The sequence below is a fragment of the Chelonoidis abingdonii genome, chromosome 15, assembly GCF_003597395.2.
Source record: "Chelonoidis abingdonii isolate Lonesome George chromosome 15, CheloAbing_2.0, whole genome shotgun sequence".
NCBI lineage: Eukaryota > Metazoa > Chordata > Testudines > Testudinidae > Chelonoidis > Chelonoidis abingdonii.
The window spans coordinates 7245481-7268439 of NC_133783.1; the positions used below are offsets into that span (position 1 = coordinate 7245481).

At 42.4% G+C, this 22959-nt stretch overlaps 1 protein-coding gene across 2 annotated transcripts in view; it reads left to right on the plus strand.

Moving 5' to 3' along the window:
- ANXA11 (annexin A11) overlaps positions 1-22959 on the plus strand; it is a 55165-nt gene that overhangs the window by 29579 nt on the left and 2627 nt on the right. For both annotated transcript variants that reach the window (XM_032786383.2, XM_032786384.2), the window contains exons 2-14: positions 3410-3470; positions 4675-4787; positions 6721-7107; positions 7759-7846; positions 8297-8391; positions 8860-8973; positions 10186-10276; positions 10468-10547; positions 12678-12734; positions 16258-16351; positions 18239-18334; positions 21712-21770; positions 22761-22883. In XM_032786383.2, coding sequence (XP_032642274.1) covers positions 3419-3470; positions 4675-4787; positions 6721-7107; positions 7759-7846; positions 8297-8391; positions 8860-8973; positions 10186-10276; positions 10468-10547; positions 12678-12734; positions 16258-16351; positions 18239-18334; positions 21712-21770; positions 22761-22883 — 1449 coding nt within the window. In that variant the 5' untranslated portion in view covers positions 3410-3418. The remainder of the gene's footprint in view (positions 1-3409; positions 3471-4674; positions 4788-6720; positions 7108-7758; positions 7847-8296; positions 8392-8859; positions 8974-10185; positions 10277-10467; positions 10548-12677; positions 12735-16257; positions 16352-18238; positions 18335-21711; positions 21771-22760; positions 22884-22959) is intronic.

Here is a 22959-nt window from a genome sequence, read left to right on the forward strand (position 1 = left end):
ACTCCCACTGCCTCATCCAATCCCTCCTCTCATTCCTGACAACCCCCCCGCAACCCCTGCCACATCCAACCACCCCTTCTCCCTGTCCCCTGACTGCCTTCGGAGCCCCTGCCCCTGGACCCCTGCCCCCATTCAATCCCCTGTTCCCCCCTCCCGACCACCATCCACACCCCCGCTCCCTGACCACCACCCTGAACTCCCCTGCCCTCTATCCAACCTCCTCATGCTCCCTGCCCCCAGATGTGGCCCATGGGCCGTAGTTTGCCCACCCCTGATGTGGAAGGATAAATATACAACGAAGCGCGAGTGTGTGAATCCCATTGTATATGTGATAGCTTCTCGAAGGTTTTCCTTATTACTTACTAGGATGCTAAAATCCAGAATCAATGTTTCAGTAGGATCACTAGCAAAGTGTTTGTTAGTTTACCATTATGAGGAGCTTTTTGATTTCTCAGGGTACACACAGACTCAATCAGGTGGTGTCTGGGTAACCACATCGCTCAGATAAATTAGTTGGCAGGAGGCACAAGACTAAAATCCTCGCACACCATTTAAAAATGTTTCCTCTCAATTTTTGGGTCAAGTTTTTTTTGTTTTGAAGTAATTTTTAAAAAAACAAAACTTTTATTTTCAGCTTGGGAAACAATTGTTGGGATTGTGCAGCTCTCTTTCCTGTTTGGATCTCTGTTCTCTTTGCAGTTATTTTGGACAGCTGATTATTTCATATGCTTTAGTGCTTAAAGGGACGCTGTCAAGATTTAATGTAGCCAAAATTTGACCTGATTTCTCCTCCCTCCCGTTACCTGTTTACAAATTCTATTAATATTGAGTACTGCATACATCCTCCTGCACTTCCACTGTGCCACACCCTCTCTTAGGCCTGGTCTAAACTAAAAAGTTAGGTCAACCCAGCTGCATCGCTCAAGTGTGTGAAAAATCCACATCTCTGAGCAACGTAGCTCAGCCAACCTATCCCCCGGTGTCAAGAGTGCTAGGTTGATGGAAGAATTCTTCTTGGGGGGGGTGGGTTACCAGTGCCAATGGGAGAACCCCTTCTGTCGCTATAGGCAGTGGCGCAGCCAGGTGGAGGGAACAAAAAAAAAAAAAAAAAAAAAAAAAAAAAAAAAAAAAAGAGAACCACCTGCTGTGGCGCTTTTATTTTACTCACGCGGCAGGCCTTTCACTCGCTCCGGGTGTCTTCGGTGGCACTGAACGTCCCACCGCTGAAATGCCACCGAATACCCGGAGCAAGTGAAGGGCCTGCCGCTGAAGACCCAGAGCGCCACCGGGCGAGTAAAATAAAAGCGCCGCAGCAGGTGGCTCTCTTTTTTTTTTTTTTTCCTCTCTTTCTCTCCCAGGTGAGTACCAAGGTGCCAGGAAATTGATAAGGCGCTACTTGTGCTCAGTGGGAGAGCAGCCGCTTCCCCCACTTCTCCCCCCAGCTACACTACTGCCTGTGGGGAGTGCCTACGTTTAAAGCACTACCGTGGCACCACTGCAGCTGTAGCATTTTAAGTATAAACATAGTCATAGAGTTTGGGGACAGAGGGGCCCACCAGATCACTTAGTCTGATCTCCTGTATAACACAGACCACTCACACAAGCACCCGCATACAAACCTAGACCAAAATTAGACTGAAGACAGTGAAAACTCTGAACCGCTAAGTGCAGTTACTATGCATGGCCTTCTAGAGTCAGGCAGTGCGAAGCTAGGGGAACATTAGTGAACTAACACTCATACTCTCAGCTAAGAAGGCGAATTACGATGGTTAATAGTACAGTAAGGATTACAAATGGGTTGGGGCAATGCTGACTTAACTACAGTAACTCCTCGCTTAACGTTGTAATTATGTTCCTGAAAAATGCGACTTTAAGTGAAACGATGTTAAGTGAATCTAATTTTTATGGGGAAATTGTTGTAAATTGGGGGAGGGAGGAGGATTAGGATCCAGGGAAATTTTTTTTCACCAGACAAAAGACTATATATATAAAATACACACTCAGTGTAAGTTTTAAACAAACAATTTAATACTGTACACAGCAATGATGATTGTGAAGCTTGGTTGCAGTGGTGGAGTCAGAGGGTGGGATATTTCCCAGGAAATGCCTTACTGCTATATGATGAACTAGAACTTGGCTGAGTCCTCCAGGGTTAACACATTGTTAATGTGGCCTCATACTCTACAAGGCAGCACAAATGGAGGGAGGGGAGACAGCATGGCAGGCGCGCGCACACATACGGGGTGTGTGTGTGTGTGAGAGAGAGAGAGATGTGCATTGCCCACTTAAATATGGTGAACCACTCTAAGTGCATTGCCTTTTTAAGTAGACCAGGAAGTTGAGACAGCAGCTGCTGTCCCTCCGCCCTGAGCCCTTTTGTGTTCGCCCCCGCTCTATGGAAATGGGGGGGCAGGAGCAGGGGGAAGGGGGACACCCTGACATTGCCTCCCCCCCCCGCAGCACAGCAAGCTGGAGTCTCCCAGGAGCAGCTCCAAGGCAGAGGGCAGGAGCAGCACATGGCAGTGAGGGGAGGGACAGCTGAACTGCCAGCAACTGATAGCCTGCTGGGCAGCTGCCGCACAGGGAATTTAGGGGAGCAGGGAGCTGATAGGGGGGCTGCTGGTCCACCCTGGTTCCAAGCCCCCATCAGCTAGCTGCAACGGGCTGCTGTTTATGCAAGCAGTGGACAAAGCAGATGGCTGCCAAACAACATTTTAAGGGCGCATTGCACAACTTTAAATGAGCATGTTCTCTAATTGATCAGCAATGTAACAACATTAACTGGGGTGACTTTTAAGTGAGGAGTTACTGTATATGATTGAACAGTGGCTAGTCAATAATTCACTGAAAGAACAGGAAAGGATGGCTAGCTAATTATGGGCTAGAATCATCAAGATACTTGAATGTTGGATTGAGGCTTAGGTGATTACTGGGGGAGTGAGATAATCATTGTTATAACTAGCTAGCTTCTACAGTGTTAATGATTAACTGAGGGTTAGGCAGGCTAGTTAACAGGTGGAGAGGCAGGTAGGATTAACACAAACAGCAGAGTTGACAGGTATAAGTCTTAATTATATAACATTTCAATGCTGTCAGTCGCTCTTGCTCTTTCTGTCATTTGAGTATGTGCACTCATACTGTTACTTTATTCTTAACATGAAGTGTTGCCACACTGTCCCACACATAATATCAATATCCCTTGATCCAGCACCAGGAGCTGGGAACAGGGAACCTCTGTTCATGTCTTTTTTTGTATCAGAAAGAACCTCTGTGGTTTACACAATAAGGGCAGCACAGTGAGATCTAAAGTTTGATGTTAGCCCGCCATCTATACAATAACTGTACATGGTATATAAAACAGAATATTTTTTAAAACAACTTCATAAAATACTTCTCTTTTTCTTTTCAGATCTTAGCAATGAGTTACCCAGGCTATCCTCCGGCAGGCGGGTACCCCCCAGCAGCTCCAGGTAACTTATCCAAACAGCCCAGTTCAAGTGGAGACAGAGCACAAAAAAGAGGGATCTGAATGGCTTCAGTAACTGGGGATTCGAACACAGAGCCTTCTGTGTCTAAGTCATCAGTTAAAATTCAGGACAGGAATGAATGAGCGTTGTTATGTCTGGTGGTTATGTGGGCTCTTATGAAATGAATTGAGTGCATTCAGCCTTGCTCCTAATGTACAGGTACTTGCAGCACACTCAACACTGGGGTCAGTAGAAAATAAATTGATTTTAATACCGGAGTCCTTGATTTCCAAACGTGATGAGTGATTCCGGGTACCCAACTTGTGCTGCCTTAAAGGAGCCTGATTTCCAGATGGAAGGGGCTCGGCACTTTCTGCACATCAGGCCCCCTTAGAGTGTCTCATGTTGAGCATCCAAAAACCGATGCACCCAACGTCAGTAGTTGCTTCTGAAAATTTTGGCCAGTATAAATAAATAGCAAGAAGAAATGCCCTGATGGCACTGGATTGGGGAAAGAACTAGAGGGCCTTGCTGCATGCTTAGTGAGGATCTGTTGTGTAATTTGAGACCAGTACGCCACACGGAACATGGGCCTTGGTCGTAATTATCCTCAGTGCACTACATAGTACGATGAAGCAGTGAAGACAGCCAAATATCAAACATACAGGGCTGCTAGAGGGCTCCCAACAGTGCTGGAACTAAAACCTCTGAAGCTACTGTTTTAGAACAGCGTTTGAACTTTGACGCTGTTTGATAGTGAAGGGATCACTATGTTACCAGAACTATGAAGTGCCTGAGAATGTCCATCCTATTGGAACGCTCAGCTTGCTGAATATCCAGTGTCAACTGCTGCCATCCCAAAATAGATCAAGTCCTTAAACGTGAGGATTGAAGGGTCTTCTACTATATTCTAACTGTATCAAGTCTGCTTTTCTTAATAGAGAACATAATGGTCCAAGGATACTTCACATTATTGCATGTTTCTGATCAGGTTTCTTTTCCTATTATGGTCATGTTATCACCTTGGTTAGGTGTGAAATCTGCTCATTTGAACGTGGCAGGCCTTTTAGTTTAGTTTAGTTTTACTTTTCTCTTGTCCAGACTGCCTGTGTTTAATAGATGTTACAGTAAAAAATGCAAGTAGTAATGAATACGGTAGAAAATCATTTAAGTTTTGTGGTTCAAGGTGACTGCTTGATTATTTCAGGTAGTAATCCTTGGGGTGGTTCTGGCTATCCTCCTATAAATCCACCTCCAATTGGACTGGAAAATGTCGCCAACTATGCCAGTCAATTTAATCCAGACTATATGTCGGGGATGGTGAGTATATTTCCATTTAACATATTTTAAATGTGTTTTACTTCAATGTCAAGCTGTATTTCCTCCGTAGCAGCGAGAGGGTTGGGTATGTTTTCAGTTTGTGTGTTTTTGCCTAGGAACATACAGGAGAAGCCCAAAGCTCCATACACTCTGGGGGTAAGAGTTCAGAAAGGGGGGCAAATAGGAAAAATATAGTAGCTGAATTCATGGCCTGATTTTAAAAGTGCTGAGCATACATTAACTTCCACTGAGGCTAATGTGTGCTGTTGGGAGTTCAGCATTTAAGAAAATCAGGCCACTAATTTAGTCAACTAAATATGGGTTTAGGAGCCTAACTTTAGGGAGGGTTTTTTGTTTTTTTAAATCTTGGATTGGTATTGTGCTTTTGCAGTGCAAAGAGGAAGGGGAAACTAATAATGCTGATGTATATGGCTAATTGGTTCACACTGGAAAACTTGGTCCAAGTTCTGCTTTTTACCTAACTCTTCAGCCAGTTTGAGTGAGCAAAGCTCTGAACAAGTGACTTAGCTGAAGTTACATAGTGTGAGACAGTGTCTCATCCCTTGTCTCCCACACTGCTCCTCCAAGACTGGATGCGTCTCCTTGTAATAGATTAAGGTGAAAGTAACTTTTGTAGACTTAGGAAAATGCAGAAGTGGTTTATCTCTTTATTTTTATTTGATTCTTATGCTCAAAGTAGAAGCTGCAGGAAGGCTGATAAATCTCCTTTCACTGTATGCTGTTTATACACAGAGTGATCAGTGTAAATCTGATCTATCAATCCTCGTCCTCAAAGGAAACCTACACTCTTTCAAAAGACAAGCCTGGGTGCTTAAATTCATTACTCTGCTAGACACTAAAAACTGTGGACTGGAAGGAGCCACCGAATTTATGACTTATTACGAAAATCTGTAACTCACAAACCCCTCTTTTTTGTCCTAAGACTGTAGAGGTATTAAGGAGCCACTCTATCTTGAATGGTCCCTAATGTGCAAACTACTTATGCTAAACAATCTGTTTCACCTTGCATTTTGCTGGGAGGCTGACAGTACCTTCCCCAGACCTGAAGAAAAGCTCTGTGTGACTCAAAGCTTCTCTCTCACCAACAGAAGTTGGCCCAGTAAAAGATACTACCTCACCCACCTGGTCTCTCTGTTTATACAACGGACTTGGGCAAACTGTGAACATTTGCACCACAAAGTGCATTCCTGAGTGTTGTTTTTATTTTTTGGAGATATTTGGTATCTACAGATTGAAATTAGCAGCATGTTCTCAGTAGTGTAATTAGCATCACCAGCAGCATGAAACTGACTAAAACCATCCTGTTCTAGTCTCATTTATGCTACTGGAAAAGGAGTACTTCGCAAGAGCATGAAGTGATCACTGAAGGATGGTTCTGTGGGATTCTACCTAGATGCCCAAGTTTGCTGCAGAGGCTATTATAAATTATAAGCTACTAGCACATCTGTCTGCCACATAAAATAACCCAGGGAGGAGGGCAAATGCGTTTTACTCACAGTATCCGAGAGCAAATCCCAGCTGATACAGTAAGACAACCATGATCAGAGAAAGAATTGACCTGTTCCTTATTTGGCTTTTTGGTGTTGGTGTTAATCTGATAACCTTTTTAACTGTCAGGGTGGCATGCTGCTTGTATGAGCATGTGGTCTATAATGCTCGAGGCTGTGGTTATGAGACTGTAGTTCTGATGGCCGAGGTAGAGAAACTTAAGAAGAGACAATAGGAGATATGCATGGAGTGTGGTTCATTTTCTCCATGGTTGCTGGTCAGTTCCTTTCCTTTCCTGACTGGGAGGAGGAGAGACTACTGTTTTTTTTGTTTGTTTGTTTTTTTTAACAGTGCCTAGTATACAGTTGAAAGTCAATACCTGATCCATCTTAATCTATATTGCTTTAATTGTCTGTTATTGCAGGCTTCTAATTTGTCAGGAACCTTTGGAGGTGCCAATGTACCACAAAGCATATATCCTCCTGCACCTGGAGGCTATCCTCCTGTCCCTCCTGGGGGCTTTGGGCAACCTCCGTCAGGACAGCAAGCCTCTTATGGAATGTACCCCCCACCTGGAGGAAATCCACCAGCAGGAATGCCAGCTTATCCAGGATACCCAGGCAGCCACATGCCACCACCGGGGCAGCAGCCAATGACCTACCCAGGACAGCAACCCATGCCACTGCCTGGGCAACAGCCAGTGCCACTGCCTGGGCAACAGCCAATGCCAAGTTATCCATCAGGTCCAGCTGTGAATCCCTCTATGCCACCTTATTCAGGGTCTGTGATGCCCACAATCACACCTGGAACAGTAAGATTCATTTCAGTGTGTTTTAATCTTTAATTGCTGCATGTTTCCTTTGTGTGGACCAGAAGAAAACTAATCCCAGTAAAATACAAAGGAGGAGATTTGGACAGAAAGAGCAAGTCTTATTCAGCTCGCAACAGTATAAATACAGACTGGGTGACGTTAAATCTCATTTTGGTAAAATATCCTAAATGAAATTCTTAAGGCGAGTTTTAAATCCTGTTTATGGAATCTGCCTTTCCTAACAAAATATTTCCATTTGCCTATACCACTTTATGAAACCTTAATTAACGAGATGCTGTGAGGTATTTTCTTTTCCACATGTCCACATAGTTTGAATATAAAATGAATAAACCATTTAAATTCCATTGTAATTTTCTTCATGTCTTCTCTGACATGAGCAAGTTAGTAGTAATGTGAAATCCAGTTTTCTAGCTATCTCATAGAGCTGGAAGGGACCCCAAAAGGTCATCGAGTCCAGCCCCCTCCCTGTCTTCACTAGCAGGACCAAGTACTGATTTTGCCCTAGATCCCTAGGTGGTCTCCTCAAGGATTGAACTCACAACCCTGGGTTTAGCAGGCAAATGCACAAACCACTGAGCTATATAGCTAATCTAGTATCTAACAGTTATCCTTTTTATTGGCATGACTTAGTCTGGAAACCGAGGCACAATCACTGATGCCCCAGGATTTGACCCCCTGCGGGATGCAGAAGTCTTGAGAAAAGCTATGAAAGGATTTGGTGAGTAGTTGATGGGCTTAGTTTCTCTTGAAAGCGGTATTGCAGCATTGCTCCACCACTGCCATTCTTCATTATTACACTTGCGAAGAGTGGAATAGTTCCAGAACTATTATCCTTCCTGTAACAAACTAAGCCTTAATCTGATATAATCAACTGGGAGAGACCACAGGAATAACCAGTATTATGAGTCTGGTGTGTTTCTTTCTGTTGTATTTGCAGTTGAGATTAGTGCTGCAATGAATTTGACAATCATAGCCTATAACTAGAATATTTGATGTAATGTCCCATCTGATACGTTGGGGATGCTGTGCAGTAAGGGTTCAATTCAGCTCCTAGTAAAGTCAAGAAAGTAAAAAATTTAGCTACTGACATAAGTAGGAGAAGGATCAGACCCTAATAGAATGTGGTAGCGTTAAAATGTCATGTGTTATGCACCGTTTGTGTTCACAGGAACTGATGAGCAGGCGATTATAGATTGTCTTGGAAGTCGCTCAAACAAGCAAAGGCAGCAAATCATCCTGTCCTTCAAAACAGCTTATGGAAAGGCAAGTATTTCACAGCAGACCATTAAGAGCCAACCACCACCTGCTGCCATGCCTTTTATCAAATGGCCAACCAGTCCCAATGCTTGAAAAAAACACTGAGAATTAACCAATGTTGATATCACTCATAAAGGAATGCTGGTACTGGTGGGCAGTCACCATAGCCCTAGCAGGTATGGCTCCCCCTCCCTGACCTCCGGCCTGTAATCCAGTTTGGTTGCAAGGCGCCAGTCCTCTTTGCTAACTGTTCATTTTGACACTTTGTTTGGTATACGACATTTAAAGTTTTTTTTTTTTAAAGTTGTTGCCAGTTGTTATCATTAGTACCGTTAAGTGGAACAATTTTATATTGTGTATGTGCTACTTATTCCTAAATGTGAAAAAGTCCCAGTAAGCTACAAGAATCTAGTGCTAGTATTTGTCAATATCTCTGATTCTGAGCCTTTTAAAAAAAATATTTTTTCCAATCAGGATTTGATCAAAGATCTTAAATCTGAGCTGTCAGGCAACTTTGAGAAGACAATCTTGGCAATGCTGAAGACACCTGTCATGTATGATGTTTGTGAAATAAAGGAAGCTATAAAGGTTTGTTTAGGGAAATTAAGCCTTTAAGATTATGTAGTTTTTGTTAATCATGTTGGGTGCTTAAATTCCCCCATAAACTTGTCTTTGGATTGTTTATGCCCCACCTCTCAAATAGATAACGACCAAGTGTAACTATGAAATAGATTTGAGGTTCTTTTTTTTTGGTTTGTTTAAAGAGAAATAATATTATGCAGAGGATCTGTGTTGGTGAGACTTGGGAACTGAGTTCTAATCCTACTTCTGCCACTAACATCCAGTGTGGGTGGAGGCAAGTTATTTAGACCAAAATTTTCCAGATTAGCTGCAAATTTGAGGTTCTTTCATTCTTGGATGCCCAGGTTGAGGCATGATAGGCCTGATTATCAGAGGTGCTGAACACCCACAGCTCTCATCGGTTTCCTTTGGGTTGGGGTGCCCAGTGCCTCTGAAAATCAGGTCCTTAGATATGTCACTTGGGCACCAAAAATTATTGAGCAAAAACTTTGGCTGTAACTTTGGTCTTGGCTTCCCCATCAATAAAATGGGAATATATTTTCCTATCTCACCTAGGACTTCACATGCTTTAAATGATGCAAAGAATTATAGAAACGATGGGTATTCATTATTATTGAAACTTTCCAGACTGTTTTGCAAGTCTGTTTTCTTGCAAGATAGTTCCATTTTTAAACATGTTAATTCTTGAACTTTTTGTTAACCTTACAAAAATGAGCTGCAATAAACATGTAAATCCCTGAATCATAGCACCAAGGTTCAGTTGCAGGGTATAAGCAAAGTAGCCAGGGGGTTGAAACAACAGTTAATAACATTAGTTGCCCTCAGAAACAGAATTAGATTAAATCAGTCTCTCAAGTATTGTTCATTATAAGAAATATTAACTGTGTAAAATTTGCTGTATAAAATCAGATATAAATGATGATATCACTTAAAAATACTTTGTAAGTACTTAAGTAATGCTCTTAACATGGTTCTTGTGTTTTCTCAGGGAAAAAAGAGCCTGTTAATATGTATTTGGTTCTGGAAGTTTGTATTATGAACAACGTGTAAACTATTTAACTGGAATATTTCTTACACAAAATAATGACTTCTGAATTGCCTAGTTTTAATTCTGGAGATAGTGAGATAGCTCATTACAGCAATGAGCTATCATACCAAAACACTGAGTGTCCAAGATATGTATGTGTATTTTTTTTTTTCTCTCCTCTTTGCATATAGGGTGCTGGCACAGATGAAGCCTGTCTCATTGAAATAATGTCTTCTCGCAGTAATGAGCACATTCGAGAAATCAGCAGGACCTACAAAACAGGTTAGGCTTGACATAGTCTCAGTAACTGTACCTTTTTAGATCATCCCTCAGAGTACATTTTCATAACAGTAATGGAAAAAAATCAGAGGCCTCCACCAGGCACTGGAGGCTGTAATCACAGATTTGTAGTAAAATTGCGTACAAATACTTATGAAATGAGCAGATATGCACAATGACTTTTGGTCTTGCAGAATTTAAGAAAACTCTGGAGGAAGCTATACGAAGTGACACATCTGGACACTTCCAGAGGCTTTTAATCTCACTTTCCCAGGTACTTCAACACTCAAGTAATACTTCTGTACAATCCTTCCTGAAAATTAGTGGACATAGTGGGGTGAGAGAGAGATGCATATCCAGCTCTTCATCTGATATAAACTAGCATCCCTCAATGGCATCAGTGCAACTGTGCCAATTTATAGCTGCTGAGGATCTGCTCTCTTGTATTTTTAGCTTCTAAAATTGAAGTGTGCTGTTTTTTATAAGGAACTCTTGAAAACATGGTCCTTACTGCGTGTAGTATAAGATGGTGAAAGTCCTTTAGCAACGCAGGTTGAATTATTCTGGCTAAGAAGAGAATAAAAGGATAGAAAAGACTTAAAATTATCATGTGGCCAGTCCTTAAGGCTCTAAATATTTGTCCACTTCCCCTGTGTCGTTGTGTCGTGTCGTGTCGTGTCTTGTCTTGTCTTATAAGAAAGGGTAATATGTAGTAGAGGCACACAACTTAATTTTTAAACCACATGACAGTTGTATTGAAGGTCTGCAATGGAACATGTTCATAAGTGTTTGCAGAACCTGCGGCCTTAGTTTTGAACTCAGTTGTGGCTAACACAGTTAACTGTTTCTCCAGGAATCACGTAACCTGCATTCAAATAAAGAAGCAAAGTGCTTAAACTAAACTTGTTTGTAAAGTAATTTTATTCTTGTGCACATCGACACACATGACCTGGGCTTTTTTCAATTTTTGATGCAAAATAGAGCAAGAAATTTTTGAAATTTGTTTCCTTTTTTCTAATACTGGTTTCTACTTACCTGTTTGCACTGATAAAAGGGGCAAGTACTTCAAACTTCACTCATGCAAAACATGAAATCAGTGTGTGATTTCAGAAACTGATGCCCAGTCAGGAAAATGATTGTCTGTGTTAGTGCTACTGGGTCTTCAGAGATGAGTGAAAGGAGGAGGAAAAAATAAGCTTAACTTTAAGAAATAAAAATACGATAATATTGATATCCTGTAACTACCATACATAAATTCTTGTGTCCCCTTCTTCCTGGATATATTTTAATTCCCTGTCCTTGTACAAAGATTAGCAGGATATTCTATCCAGTAATTATTCTGAAAAACATTTTATAATGTCTGTCTATTAAATGGAATAACGGTAGATATAGTCCAGTCTAGAATCTAGGTTTCCCTCTTGATAATATAAATGAACAGTCCAAGGTTGTATGTAGCACAGGGGTCTCAAATGCAAATGACCATGAGGGCCACATGAGGACTAGTACATTGGCCCGAGGGCCGCATTACTGACACACGCCCCCTCCGCTACCCCCAGCCCTGCCCCCACTCCACCCCTTCCATGAGGCCCCTCCCTGCTTCTATTCCAACCCCTTCCCCAAATGCCTGCCCCTGCCCCGCCTCTTCTCCGCCTCCTCCCCTGAGAGCGTGGCTCCTCGCACTTCCCTCCTGGAAAGCGCTAAGCGCCACTAAACAGCTGTTTGGTGGCAGGAAGTGCCTGGAGGTAGGCAGAGGAGCGGAGACACGACGTGCTGGTGGGAGAGGGAGGACAGCAGGTGAGGGGGGAGCTTGGCGGATGCAGCAAATAATCAGCAAGCCGCGTGTTTGAGACCCCTGATTTGGGATATAGGATTATGATGGAGGACAGTGTTTGGTTTGCTTAGGTTTAGGTAAACACAATAAATTGTATTGCTGTAATGTTTGGGCCGACATCCATTTAAGTACAAATTGGTTCGTAGTGTTTTCTGGTGGGTTTTGGATAAATGAGTATGGTAACAATGTCATTCTTTCTATTGTCCTTATGCTTGCACCAGTTTATTGCAACAGTAAGGCAAACATTTTCCTGAATTCAGGTGAACGCTATTACTCGCACACAACTATGTTTTTCTTTACTTGATTACATGTGAGTCCTACATTTTTATCTGTTACTTCTATGAATAGGAATTGTATTTCCCCCAGGGTGAAAGGGTCTGCAGTTTCTTGTACCTTCAGAATCAAAATCCCCGTAGTAACAAAGCAAAAATGGTTTTGTTTGTCCCAGGTAATAAATATTAAAGTGTAAAGGCTTACTGGCTGTTTTTGAGTGTGTGAGAGCTTGAGAGGAAGGGACTATTTTGTTAACTGAAAAGTGTGTATATTAATCACTACTATTTGTAATTCTTTCAGGGAAACAGAGATGCAAGTACAAATGTAGACATGTCACTTGTCCAAAGGGATGTTCAGGTTAGTAAGAAATGCTTCCTTGTGTACAAGTGTATATCTCATCTCAGTATGTGGGAATTTACTAGCCCAATTCCTATTAAATCCAGTAGGATTTGGTCTACTCAAACTGGGCACATTGAACTGAGAGATTTATTTGTAGTTATTCTCTTTCAAAATATTGTTCCTACTTTTGTGTAGTTGATTTTGTACAAATATTTTCTTTTGACCTTTTAAAAAAAATACTTGTAAAAATAACTGTTCAAAGATTGTTGATTCATTTAGTTGGTTTTTAATTTCAGTGGCTTGCTGCCGCTCCCCTGCCCTTCCCCATTTCTACAAAACAATATCAAATGATGTCTGTGGCTGAGGATAGAAATTGCTTTGGAGATCCCCATGAGAATGTGGGTACCTCTAAACATGGTTCTGCTTACTGATGCTGGCAAGCAGGAATAATGTCAGGTTCATGTTTATCTGGTGGTTTGCTACCAAATACTGCTGGGTGAGCCATTGCACTAAGAAAAAGAAAAAGGTTGAGTTGAACTGTGTTGTCTGTATACCTTTTGTGGGATCCAGCTCTGTGTGCCCCATCCTCCTGGCATCAGGTTATGGAAATAAAGTCAAACTGTTTCATTATTGTCATAAAATGACATGGCAACATTGGTACTTAAAAGTCTCACCTACTTAAAATGCATACCCTTGACTATTTTATTCTGATTACAAAGTATGTTTTATTGGCCCAAGGCCAATGTTTCAGCCCAAGAAGGACCCCCGAAGGACCCTGAGGTTATGGCTACATTGCAATTAGACACCCACAGCTGACCCGTGCCAGTTGACTTGGGCTCACAATGACCGAGCTATGGGGCTGTTTAATTGCAGTGTAGATGTTTAGGCTCATGCTGGAGTCCAGACTCTAGGGCCCTCCCACCTCACAGGGGTGAGAGCTTGAACATCTACACCAGAGGTCGGCAACCTTTCAGAAGTGCTGTGCTGAGTCTTCATTTATTCACTCTAAGGTTTTGTGTGCCAGTAATACACTTTAACATTTTTAGAAGGTCTCTTTCTATAAGTTTATAATATATAACTAAACTATTGTTGTATGTAAAGTAAATAAGGTTTTTAAAATGTTTAAGAAGCTTCATTTAAAATTAATTTAAAATGCAGAGCCCCCCAGAGCAGTGGCCAGGACCCAGGCAGTGTGAGTGCCACTGAAAATGAGCTCAAGTGCCGCCTTCGGCACGCGTGCCATAGGTTGCCTACCCCTGATCTACACTACAATTAAACAGCCCCTTAGCCAATTGTAGGTGTCTAATTGCACTGTGGACAAAATTGACAGAGCAATAGAACTGTGTGTTTCTGCTGCAGGAGGCTGGAAATTGAGATCCTGAGCTAGGATGACACAGCCCTTTTGTGTTGTGGAATTGTGTTCTGTGAGATGCCCCTTATGTCCCAGTGAGTGGATTTTGAGGAATGAGATGGGAAAAGTGAAAGAGTGTTACTCCTGAGAGAATTCTGCACCAGAAAAGAAAAATTCTGCACATATTTTAAAATTCTTCAAATTTTATTTGTCAAATAAATGGGGAGGCTGCAGCATGGCATTGGGGAGCACAGGCCACTGGCTGCACAGAGACAGAAGATCACTATGCAGCTCCCACCTGGGACACGGACTCAGCGGTGAGGCTACACCCAACCCTGACACAGCGCAAGGACCGGGCCTGCCCCAGAAACACCCCAGTGCCCTGCTCTTCTATGCCAGGGACACCAGGTGTGGGCAGGCAGGCTCAGCAAGGCAGGATCCAAGTGTGGAGGGACTTAGTGACGGGAGATACAGGTGTGGGTGGAGAGGGTTCTGTGTGGGGCAATCTGGGTGTGGGTGGCTCAGTGGGGGATCTGGATGCACAGCGTCTTGTTGGGGAGTTCTGGGTGCATCAGTAATGGGACTCTGAAGGGGGGCCCAGTTGAAGGTGGTTGGGGCTCAGCGGGGGGAGTCAGCTCAGCAGAGGGATGTGAGGGGCTTGGGGAGGGGTCCAGATGCAGCGGGAGTGAGGCCCAGTGGGGTTGGGATCCAGGTGCAGTTGATTGGGGCGTGGTAGGGTGGGGATCCAGGTGTGGGTGACGTGTCAGGGTGGTCCAGGTGCAGCGGGAGTGGGGCTTGTTGGTTAGGGGGGAGGGGTTCTGGGGGCGGGGGAGCAAGGCTTGGTGGGAGGGTCCATGTATGAGGGGGTCTGGATGTACGGGGGTTAGGCAGATGGGGAGGGAGTAGTTCCCTGTTCAGTGACCCCAACCCTGCAGCGGAGGAGCGATGGGTGCAGGAAGTGTGGGGAGGGGAAATTTGCAGAGTTTCCTACAGCTGGAGGAGAAATCTGGGGGTGGGTCTGACACAGCGCTGGATGCCAGCATGGGAAGAGGAAGTCCTATCCTCCCCAGCCCAGCCGGGACTAGCAGCTGAGCCTAGTGCAGAGTAGGATCTACCAGCTGGGTCTTCCCTAGTCCCACCCCCTGCCCTACAGTGATTTACCTCTCTGCTGGCTGCCCATGGCACCTGAAACATGCTGCTGGGGAGGGTTTCATGACTATGCTTGTGGCTTCTCTTTGCTCCCCTGTCACAGTAATTTTTCTGAGGGGAAGAAAAGAAATCTGTTGGGGGACATAAATTCTGCACAGTTGTGCAGAATTCCCCCAGGAGTAGAGTGTGTCTCATGGAAGGCCTCATCCAAAGCCCACTGAAGGCAATGGGAAAAGACTCTAATTGATTTCAATGGACTTTTGATCAGGCTCTGATTCTGTAAATTTGTGGATCCGTTGGCCAAAGCTCTTGTGTTGTGGGTGGGAGGGAAGTATGTGAAGCAGCCACAGGCTGAAGACTAGTGTTTTTAAGTACAATACATGTTTGGAGCAGAGGAAAACTTCCCCTTCCCAACTACTGCTCCTTAAAGCCCATTAGTTCAGGATTTGTTCAGCAGGGAGACACTTGAATCCTAATGAAATGTTTCCTTGTCATAGCATGTAGACACTTACTATCTGGGGAAGGGGGAGAATAAGATCTTTGTGCCAAGGACTGTCTTTCTCTGGGTCTGTACCATACCTGGCATATTCAGTGCCCTAGTGTGATATAAATAGTAATAAAAGTAGCTTTCTTCATGGTGAATTTCATCTTAAGAAAAAAATGAGAATTTTGAGGAACTCCGACAGTGTCTGGGAATATTTTAGGATGAAAACTAGAACTGCCAAGAATTACTCTCATCCCATGTGACCAACCTTTCCCCCCCCCCCCCGGGGTTTCCCCTTAAGGTGGATACTCTGGAGCTCTTGTAGTTAAACATCTGTGCATCTTTCACTGGCAATTCTGGGTTCAAATAAGGCTCATAATATGCATAATGGCTCAAGCTAGTGCCACTCAGGTCACTTGTTCCTATTTTCCAACAATGTCCAGACCAAGTTGTCCGTGTTTAGAGGAGGGGACGTGTATAAGTGCCTAGAAGGCAGGTCTAAAAGCCACCAGACTGGGAAGCTAGTTAATGAAGTGTGGATCCCTTTTTGTGTTTAGGAGCTGTATGCTGCTGGAGAGAACCGTCTAGGGACCGACGAGTCCAAGTTCAATGCCATTCTGTGTACCAGGAGCAGAGCTCACCTCAGGGCAGGTAACGGTGTCTTAACTTGCTACATAAATGTCTCCTAAGGAGCTTAGATTACACACATAAATGTCACTTTTAGCTTATCCTGCCGTGTGTATGTAACAGTGAAAAATGTAGGCACATATCTCTCCTAAAGGTGAAACTATTGTAGAGGCGCATCTTTTGTCTGAATGTGTCTCTTAAGAAGAAATTAAGGAGCTCTACATAATTTTTACATCCACATGCCTGCATAGCAGTCCCACATATTCCTCATTACAGTCATATCAGTAGCTCTTTTGGAGTCTCTACACAACTACTGTAATTGTTCTACAGTTAGCACTGTTTTTAAATGCTGGTTATTGGGACTCTGGGATGGCATGAGAAAGGAAAAGGTTTGAATCTCATCCTTTAATCTAGTGCCATGCCCGATTAGTTTCTTCTATATCCAATGCTATAATGCTCTGATCTCAACATGGGTCTTCTCTATTATTGTCTTCTATCATTCCTAAGCAGTCTCACCATTGCTACTCTCAGTGCAGCTCCACTGGTGTTAGCAGTGGGGCATGAAGCTGTAGTGTAGACAAGGTGTTTTTTGAGGTCTAGACAACATGGTGGTTAAAGACTGCTCTGCACTAGTGCTCCCACCATTGCTACCACTTGTGGAGCTACAGCAGAGGGAAATTTTAGGGAACATGTCTAGTGCAGACACAGCCATAATAGTTCAGAATGTCAGTTTACAGCTGTAGAAGATTTTGCCTGGCATTTTTCTGTCCTCCTCCCCCACAACTGAAGTTTCATAATGGTCACAGTCTGCAGTCACTCAGTTCTAAATCTTGCTCATGGTACAGAGAGAGTGAGTCTGCATATAGACCCTAGACTTCATTTTTCCTTTGGATCTCTGTAACAATGTGCTCAGCATGGCTAAGAGCTGTGGCTTAGAAGTGCCCCAGGGTGACAGAGTAGAAGAGGATGCTTTTTTTCATCCCTGGTCCTCCTTGTGATCCTGGATTAACAGAGTAGCTGTTACTGTACGATGGTCTTAAAGGTCACCTTCCAGTCTGTTGTCAAAGTTTTAAAAATGGATGGCTTAACCTCAGGGAACTGTGACTAGGCTATAAAGTCTTTATGCTGAGATTTTCAAAGGAGCCTAAATGAATTAGGCTCCTGACCTTAACTGCGGGATTGCTAGTTTGAAGCCAGCCCAGGTTGGCAATGACCAGAAGGTTGTTGTATGATTTGACAGTCTCAAAGAGGCCAAGATGGAGAAGTAATCCACTCAGCCGCAGCCTCTATTTGCGCTAGCTAGGCTGTCTGATCATTAGGGTGGTGGCTTTGTGGTTTTTTTTTTTTTTTTTTTTTTAAATCCTGTTGGAATTTAAAGGTTTTTTTAAAAAGTTTATATTTAGAGGTATGTTCTAAATCTTTTTAAAGATTGATTTATTTGATTTGTGTGTGTGTATATATAAAAAAGGCCTCTCTACCACAGACCTCTTTTCTGTTCATGCTGCTGGGTTCTAAAAGGTTGTTGCCAATAGCAGGACTATGACTCCTGTCTCCTTGAAGAAGCAGAAATCAAGACAGGGAGATATGAGGAAGGCATTTCCTATTTATTCACATCCACCCCTCACAATTACTATGAAGAGAAGGGGTAGATTATAAATACATGGCTTCTAAATGGAGTACTAAGTGTGGGGAAGTCTTGCTGGGCATGAAGGATGAACTTCCAGTTTTTATTTTGAAAACTGGCAAACTAGGCCTGAAAAGCATTTGAACCATCACCACCAGATGCTACAGTAAAGGCTCTGTTAGCATAGTGTAACTTCAGAGGAAGCTGACAAGTATAGGTATGAATCAATGCCCATCTTACAAGATTGGCTGCTGAAAGCTTTTTTTTTTTTTTTTTTCCTCCCCCAGTTTTCAGTGAGTACCAGCGGATGTGTAACCGTGATATTGAGAAGAGCATATCTCGTGAGATGTCTGGGGACCTTGAAAGTGGCATGGTGGCAGTAGGTATGTCTCTCTCCTTTTTTTTTTTTTTTTTTTTTTTTTTTTTTTTTTTTTAATAGAATATCAGGGTTGGAAGGGATCTCAGGAGATCATCTAGTCCAACCCCCTGCTCAAAGCAGGACCAATCCCCAGATTTTTACCCCAGTTCCCTAAATGGCCCCCTCAAGGATTGAACTTGCAACCCTGGGTTTAGCAGGCCAATGCTCAAACCACTGAGCTATCCCTCCCCCCTGTTTCAGTGTATAGAAGCTGATGCAGCAATGGCCATAGCAGCAGGAATCGCTGCAGTGTTTGCACTGCTCGTTCTAGCTGGAGATGGTTGTTGTTGTTGTTATTTTTTTTTTTTTTGGTTTTTTTCCCCTCAAAGGAAACCTGACCTGTATTTCCAGTTTTTCACATTTTTGTTGAGCCTTCTAGTGAACCTGCCTGCAGTTAATAAAATGTGACAAATAACTTACCTGGAAAGGAGAGGTGAGGCTTCCACTGAAGGCAGCCTCTGGACTTAAAATTAGAATTTGTTAGACAGAGGAGAGGTAATTATTAAGCATAGCTGGCCTCATTTTCAGAAGTACTGAGCACTTTCCATTGAAGCCAACAAGAATGGTGCATGTTGAGTGCCTTTTGAAAACCAGGCCCTTAACTTTAGTGGGCTTTGGATTAGGTCCCAATTCCTTAAGCAGCAGCTTAGCTGGGTCAAGCTTTACCAGTTTAGAGTTGCTGTGTCTCCTCTCTGTAATACACATTATTAAAGCTAATTTACTGACACATCTGTTTCAAATTACCTCCTCTAAATAACTGTGTTGGTATGACACTTGAGTGCCGCCTCCCACAAAATTATTTTCTTCTTTTAATTACGTTAACAAGTAACTGGTTAACATGATTTAACAGTGACTAGAACAGGGACATGACAATAAAAATTTGAGCCCTGATCCTGCTGTTGCTGAAATCAATAGCAAAACTACAGCTAACTGCAACAGGAGGAAGAACAGGCCATTTGGCTGCCTTTGGATAAACTAGCAGGTTCATTTTATGCAAGTTCCAAACAACACTTTTCAAAATGTTGAATTTTATGTAAATGTCCTTTATTTTTCACTCCCTCGTTCATGTACACAATGTCTGTGTAACCATCCTTTACTAATTAACGTTTTTGAAATGCAGTTTTAGGACTGATTGTTCTCATAGTTAACTGTGCTTATATTTCTCTGCTTGGCCAGATTGTCATTCCAATGACTTTTTGAAGCCCTCAATGGGATTTATTTCTTTCTTTTCCCATGATTGATAAATTCATACCAGATTAATCATATCCTAACGTTAAAAAGTCAGACCTACAGAATAGAAATAATGGCAAATTAGGTATATATTACCACAGTAAAACCAATACCCCTTTGGCATCGTATTTAGGACTGAGGATAATGTATTTGAAAAGGCTTCCATTTACCACAGCAGAGAAACTCTCTGTTGTCACAGCTTGGATCCTACAGTCTGTCCTTTTAGGAGTGCCCTTTCCTCACATGGAGTCTCACTGACTTGGGTGGGACTTTGCAAGAGTGCAAGGGGCCGGATATGTGGATCCATGTACAGGACTCGGACTCTAGTTTGCAAGCAAAGCAATAACCCTTTTTAATGTGACCTTTGTAACATTAATGTTTGATCATTTTGTAACACATTTGAAATCATCCTGGTTTTATTGCATAAATCAGCCTTTTCCCGGGGATGATTTATTCTTTGCACCTAGTCTGCAAAAGTCTAATTGTAAATATTTGTTTCCTTTTGGTTTTGCTCTCTCTAAAGCTTTCTGGACTGTACAGATGGTAATTTACAATAATAGACTCAAAATATCATGCAGTGCAAGTGGATTGTTTTAGCCGATTATGGTAATCGGAAAACATACATTTCATGTTTTGTCATCCTCTGTTTTGAAGTGAATTGTGCACATCCTTGGCAGTTGTGTGTATATGTGGACTGCTGTCTTTCATCTACATTTCAATTAAAAACCAAGAAACCTACATTTTTCTATATAAAGTGTGCATTGCTATGAAACACTCCTTTTCAGATTTGCTCCTTACGTTTTACTCTGATCTTAGTTGGTTGCTTTTCATACTTTTGTAATTCCCTATGAACTGTCCTAATGAGACACATATGGGGTGTGGTTACCGCATTGTTTGTTGTGCACTGTGTGACTGACTGTTCATATCAAATATGGGATCAGTTTGTACATGTTCATTCTGTTGAAATGATGGGTGGGATTTTTTGGTGTATTTTTAATATGCTTTTTTACCTTTCTAATGATTTATGGAAAGCCAGTTCAAGCTAGATTTCACTTCCATGGGGATGCCAAGATTTTCAGAAGTCCTTGTGAACCTATGTGCGGTTACTAAAACAAAGAACAAATAACTTGCCTGGAAGTGAAGGGTGAGGCTTCCAGTGAAGGCAGCTGCTGGACTCAAACTAGAATCCCAATTTAGACTCCTAAATCAGCTGAAGTCAGTGGAAGGTGCTGGGTGCTCAGTAACTTTTAGAAAGTCACCCCACTGATTTAGACTCCTAAATGGATTTAGAAGTTAAATTTTATACTCCTACCCTTGAAAATCGTCCCCACGGTCAACAACTGTAAGTTGAACTGCTAGTATAGTTTGGTAGCTTATCAAATTTTACGCTGACTATAGTTTTCAGAACTGTTAAAATACAAATTCTTTGTGGCCATGCAGCTGTTAAACTGCCACTTATTTCTGCATGTGCTACAATGGCTATTAAGTTGTCTAAGTCACCTGGAATTAATGCTGTGCCATGCAGTGTACTAAATCCTTGTTGCTGGTTATTTTTCTGTCTAAAAATCCCAGACTTGGCAGCTGGAGGGAAACCAGCTGTCAAGTATTTGAAGGAAATTACAAGTATTTTTGATTATACAGCAAGAGGCTGGAAAGTAGAGAGAATGGGACTCATCTGACCAGCTTAACCACTCCCTTGAACTTTTAGGACAAGAAATTGAATCCACCTTGCAGAAAATTTGCACTAGAACTTCTCCACATTAGGTCTTTGCCAGTCTTCCTGATGTTGCTCCCCTGCCTCAGTCCCATAACTAGATTCACTCCATTGACCGAAAGATTCACTTTTAGCAAGGAAGTACTGAGGTTTCTCGGACACTACAACTAATACCAGTCTGATGCAAAGTTAGAAACTTTGCCTTGCAAATTAAAAGTTAATTTCAGTGACTAACTCAAGTGAGCAGGAACAGGGTCGTGTGTGTGTGTGTGTGTGTGTGTATGTATATCTAGAGAGGGGGAGAGAGAGAGGTACATACCTGATTCAGAGCAAGTCCAATAAAGTGCAATGATTTTTATTTAGCTGTAACTAACCTGTTACTACAATTTCTTTTACAGTTAAGTGCATGAAAAATACACCAGCTTTCTTTGCAGAAAGACTCCATAAAGCCATGAAGGTTGGTCTCTGTGGCTGTGTGTGATCTCTCCATGCATCACTGTGTTTTTATATAATTGCATAAGTGCCTTGGCACTGATAAAACATAACTTCATTAGTAATGGGTCAAATGTTTTGAGAGTTTTTGACTGAGCAAAGATTGGATCACTTATTGTGCGAGCACGGAATAAAGCTAATTCGGCTGAGAGGGTGAAAATCATCCCAGTGGGGATGTAAATGATGTGAAGAGCTGGGGGTGTGCTGTCTGTATTAGAATAGGCACTACTGTACTTACTAATGTCCATATCTTGCCACCTTGTTCATGTTGAAAAGCACCTTTTTTCGATAAGCTGTACATATGTTTTCATGGAATTACTCCAGGAGTGAGGTATTGCTCCCCTAGGAGTAAGGCTGATGGAATCTGACCTTCAGTAGGGGATTCATTAAAGAAATGCACATGATCATAACCTGCTGTCTATTTATGAAAACTCAGTTCAGCAAAGCTCTTAAGTGTATGCTTAAGCCCCATTCAAGTTGAGACATTGAAGTTAAACTAATAACAGTTGTAATGCAAATCCCTGGCCTTCTCACCTTGACCTTCCTACAAATGTATTTTGCTTCTGTTTCTTGTTCTTGGAGCCAGAGCATGAGTCTAAAATTGGGATCCCCTCAGAAATGCAACTCAGTGCATTTATTTATGAAAGAGACTGAGACAAGGAAGGGTTGACAATGATGGGAATGTGTGGAATGGGGTGGAAATTCATCATCCTCTTTGGTTGCTCTTTGTGCAAGGAACTGAAAGTGATGATGTTCTGTTAGCACATGCTTCATTCACTAAAGCACTATAGGCTAAATTCTGTCCTGTGTGACTCTGTTTCAATCCTATTGACTTTGGTGGGGTTGCCCTGGCATAACATGGGGAAGGATTGGCCCTTGGACTCTCCAGTTTGTGTTGAATTATCTGGAATTTGCAAGCTGATTGTATTCATGCACTTCACTGGTTTCTTCACAGGGAGCGGGAACAAAAGACAGGACTCTGATTCGAATTATGGTGTCGCGCAGCGAGGTTGACTTGCTGGATATACGCACTGAATACAAGCGGATGTATGGCAAATCCCTCTACGCGGACATCACAGTAAGACTTCTTTTTTTTTTAATTATTTTTTTCCTACCATTGATTCCTGTACGTACCATAAAACCCCACTCCCGAC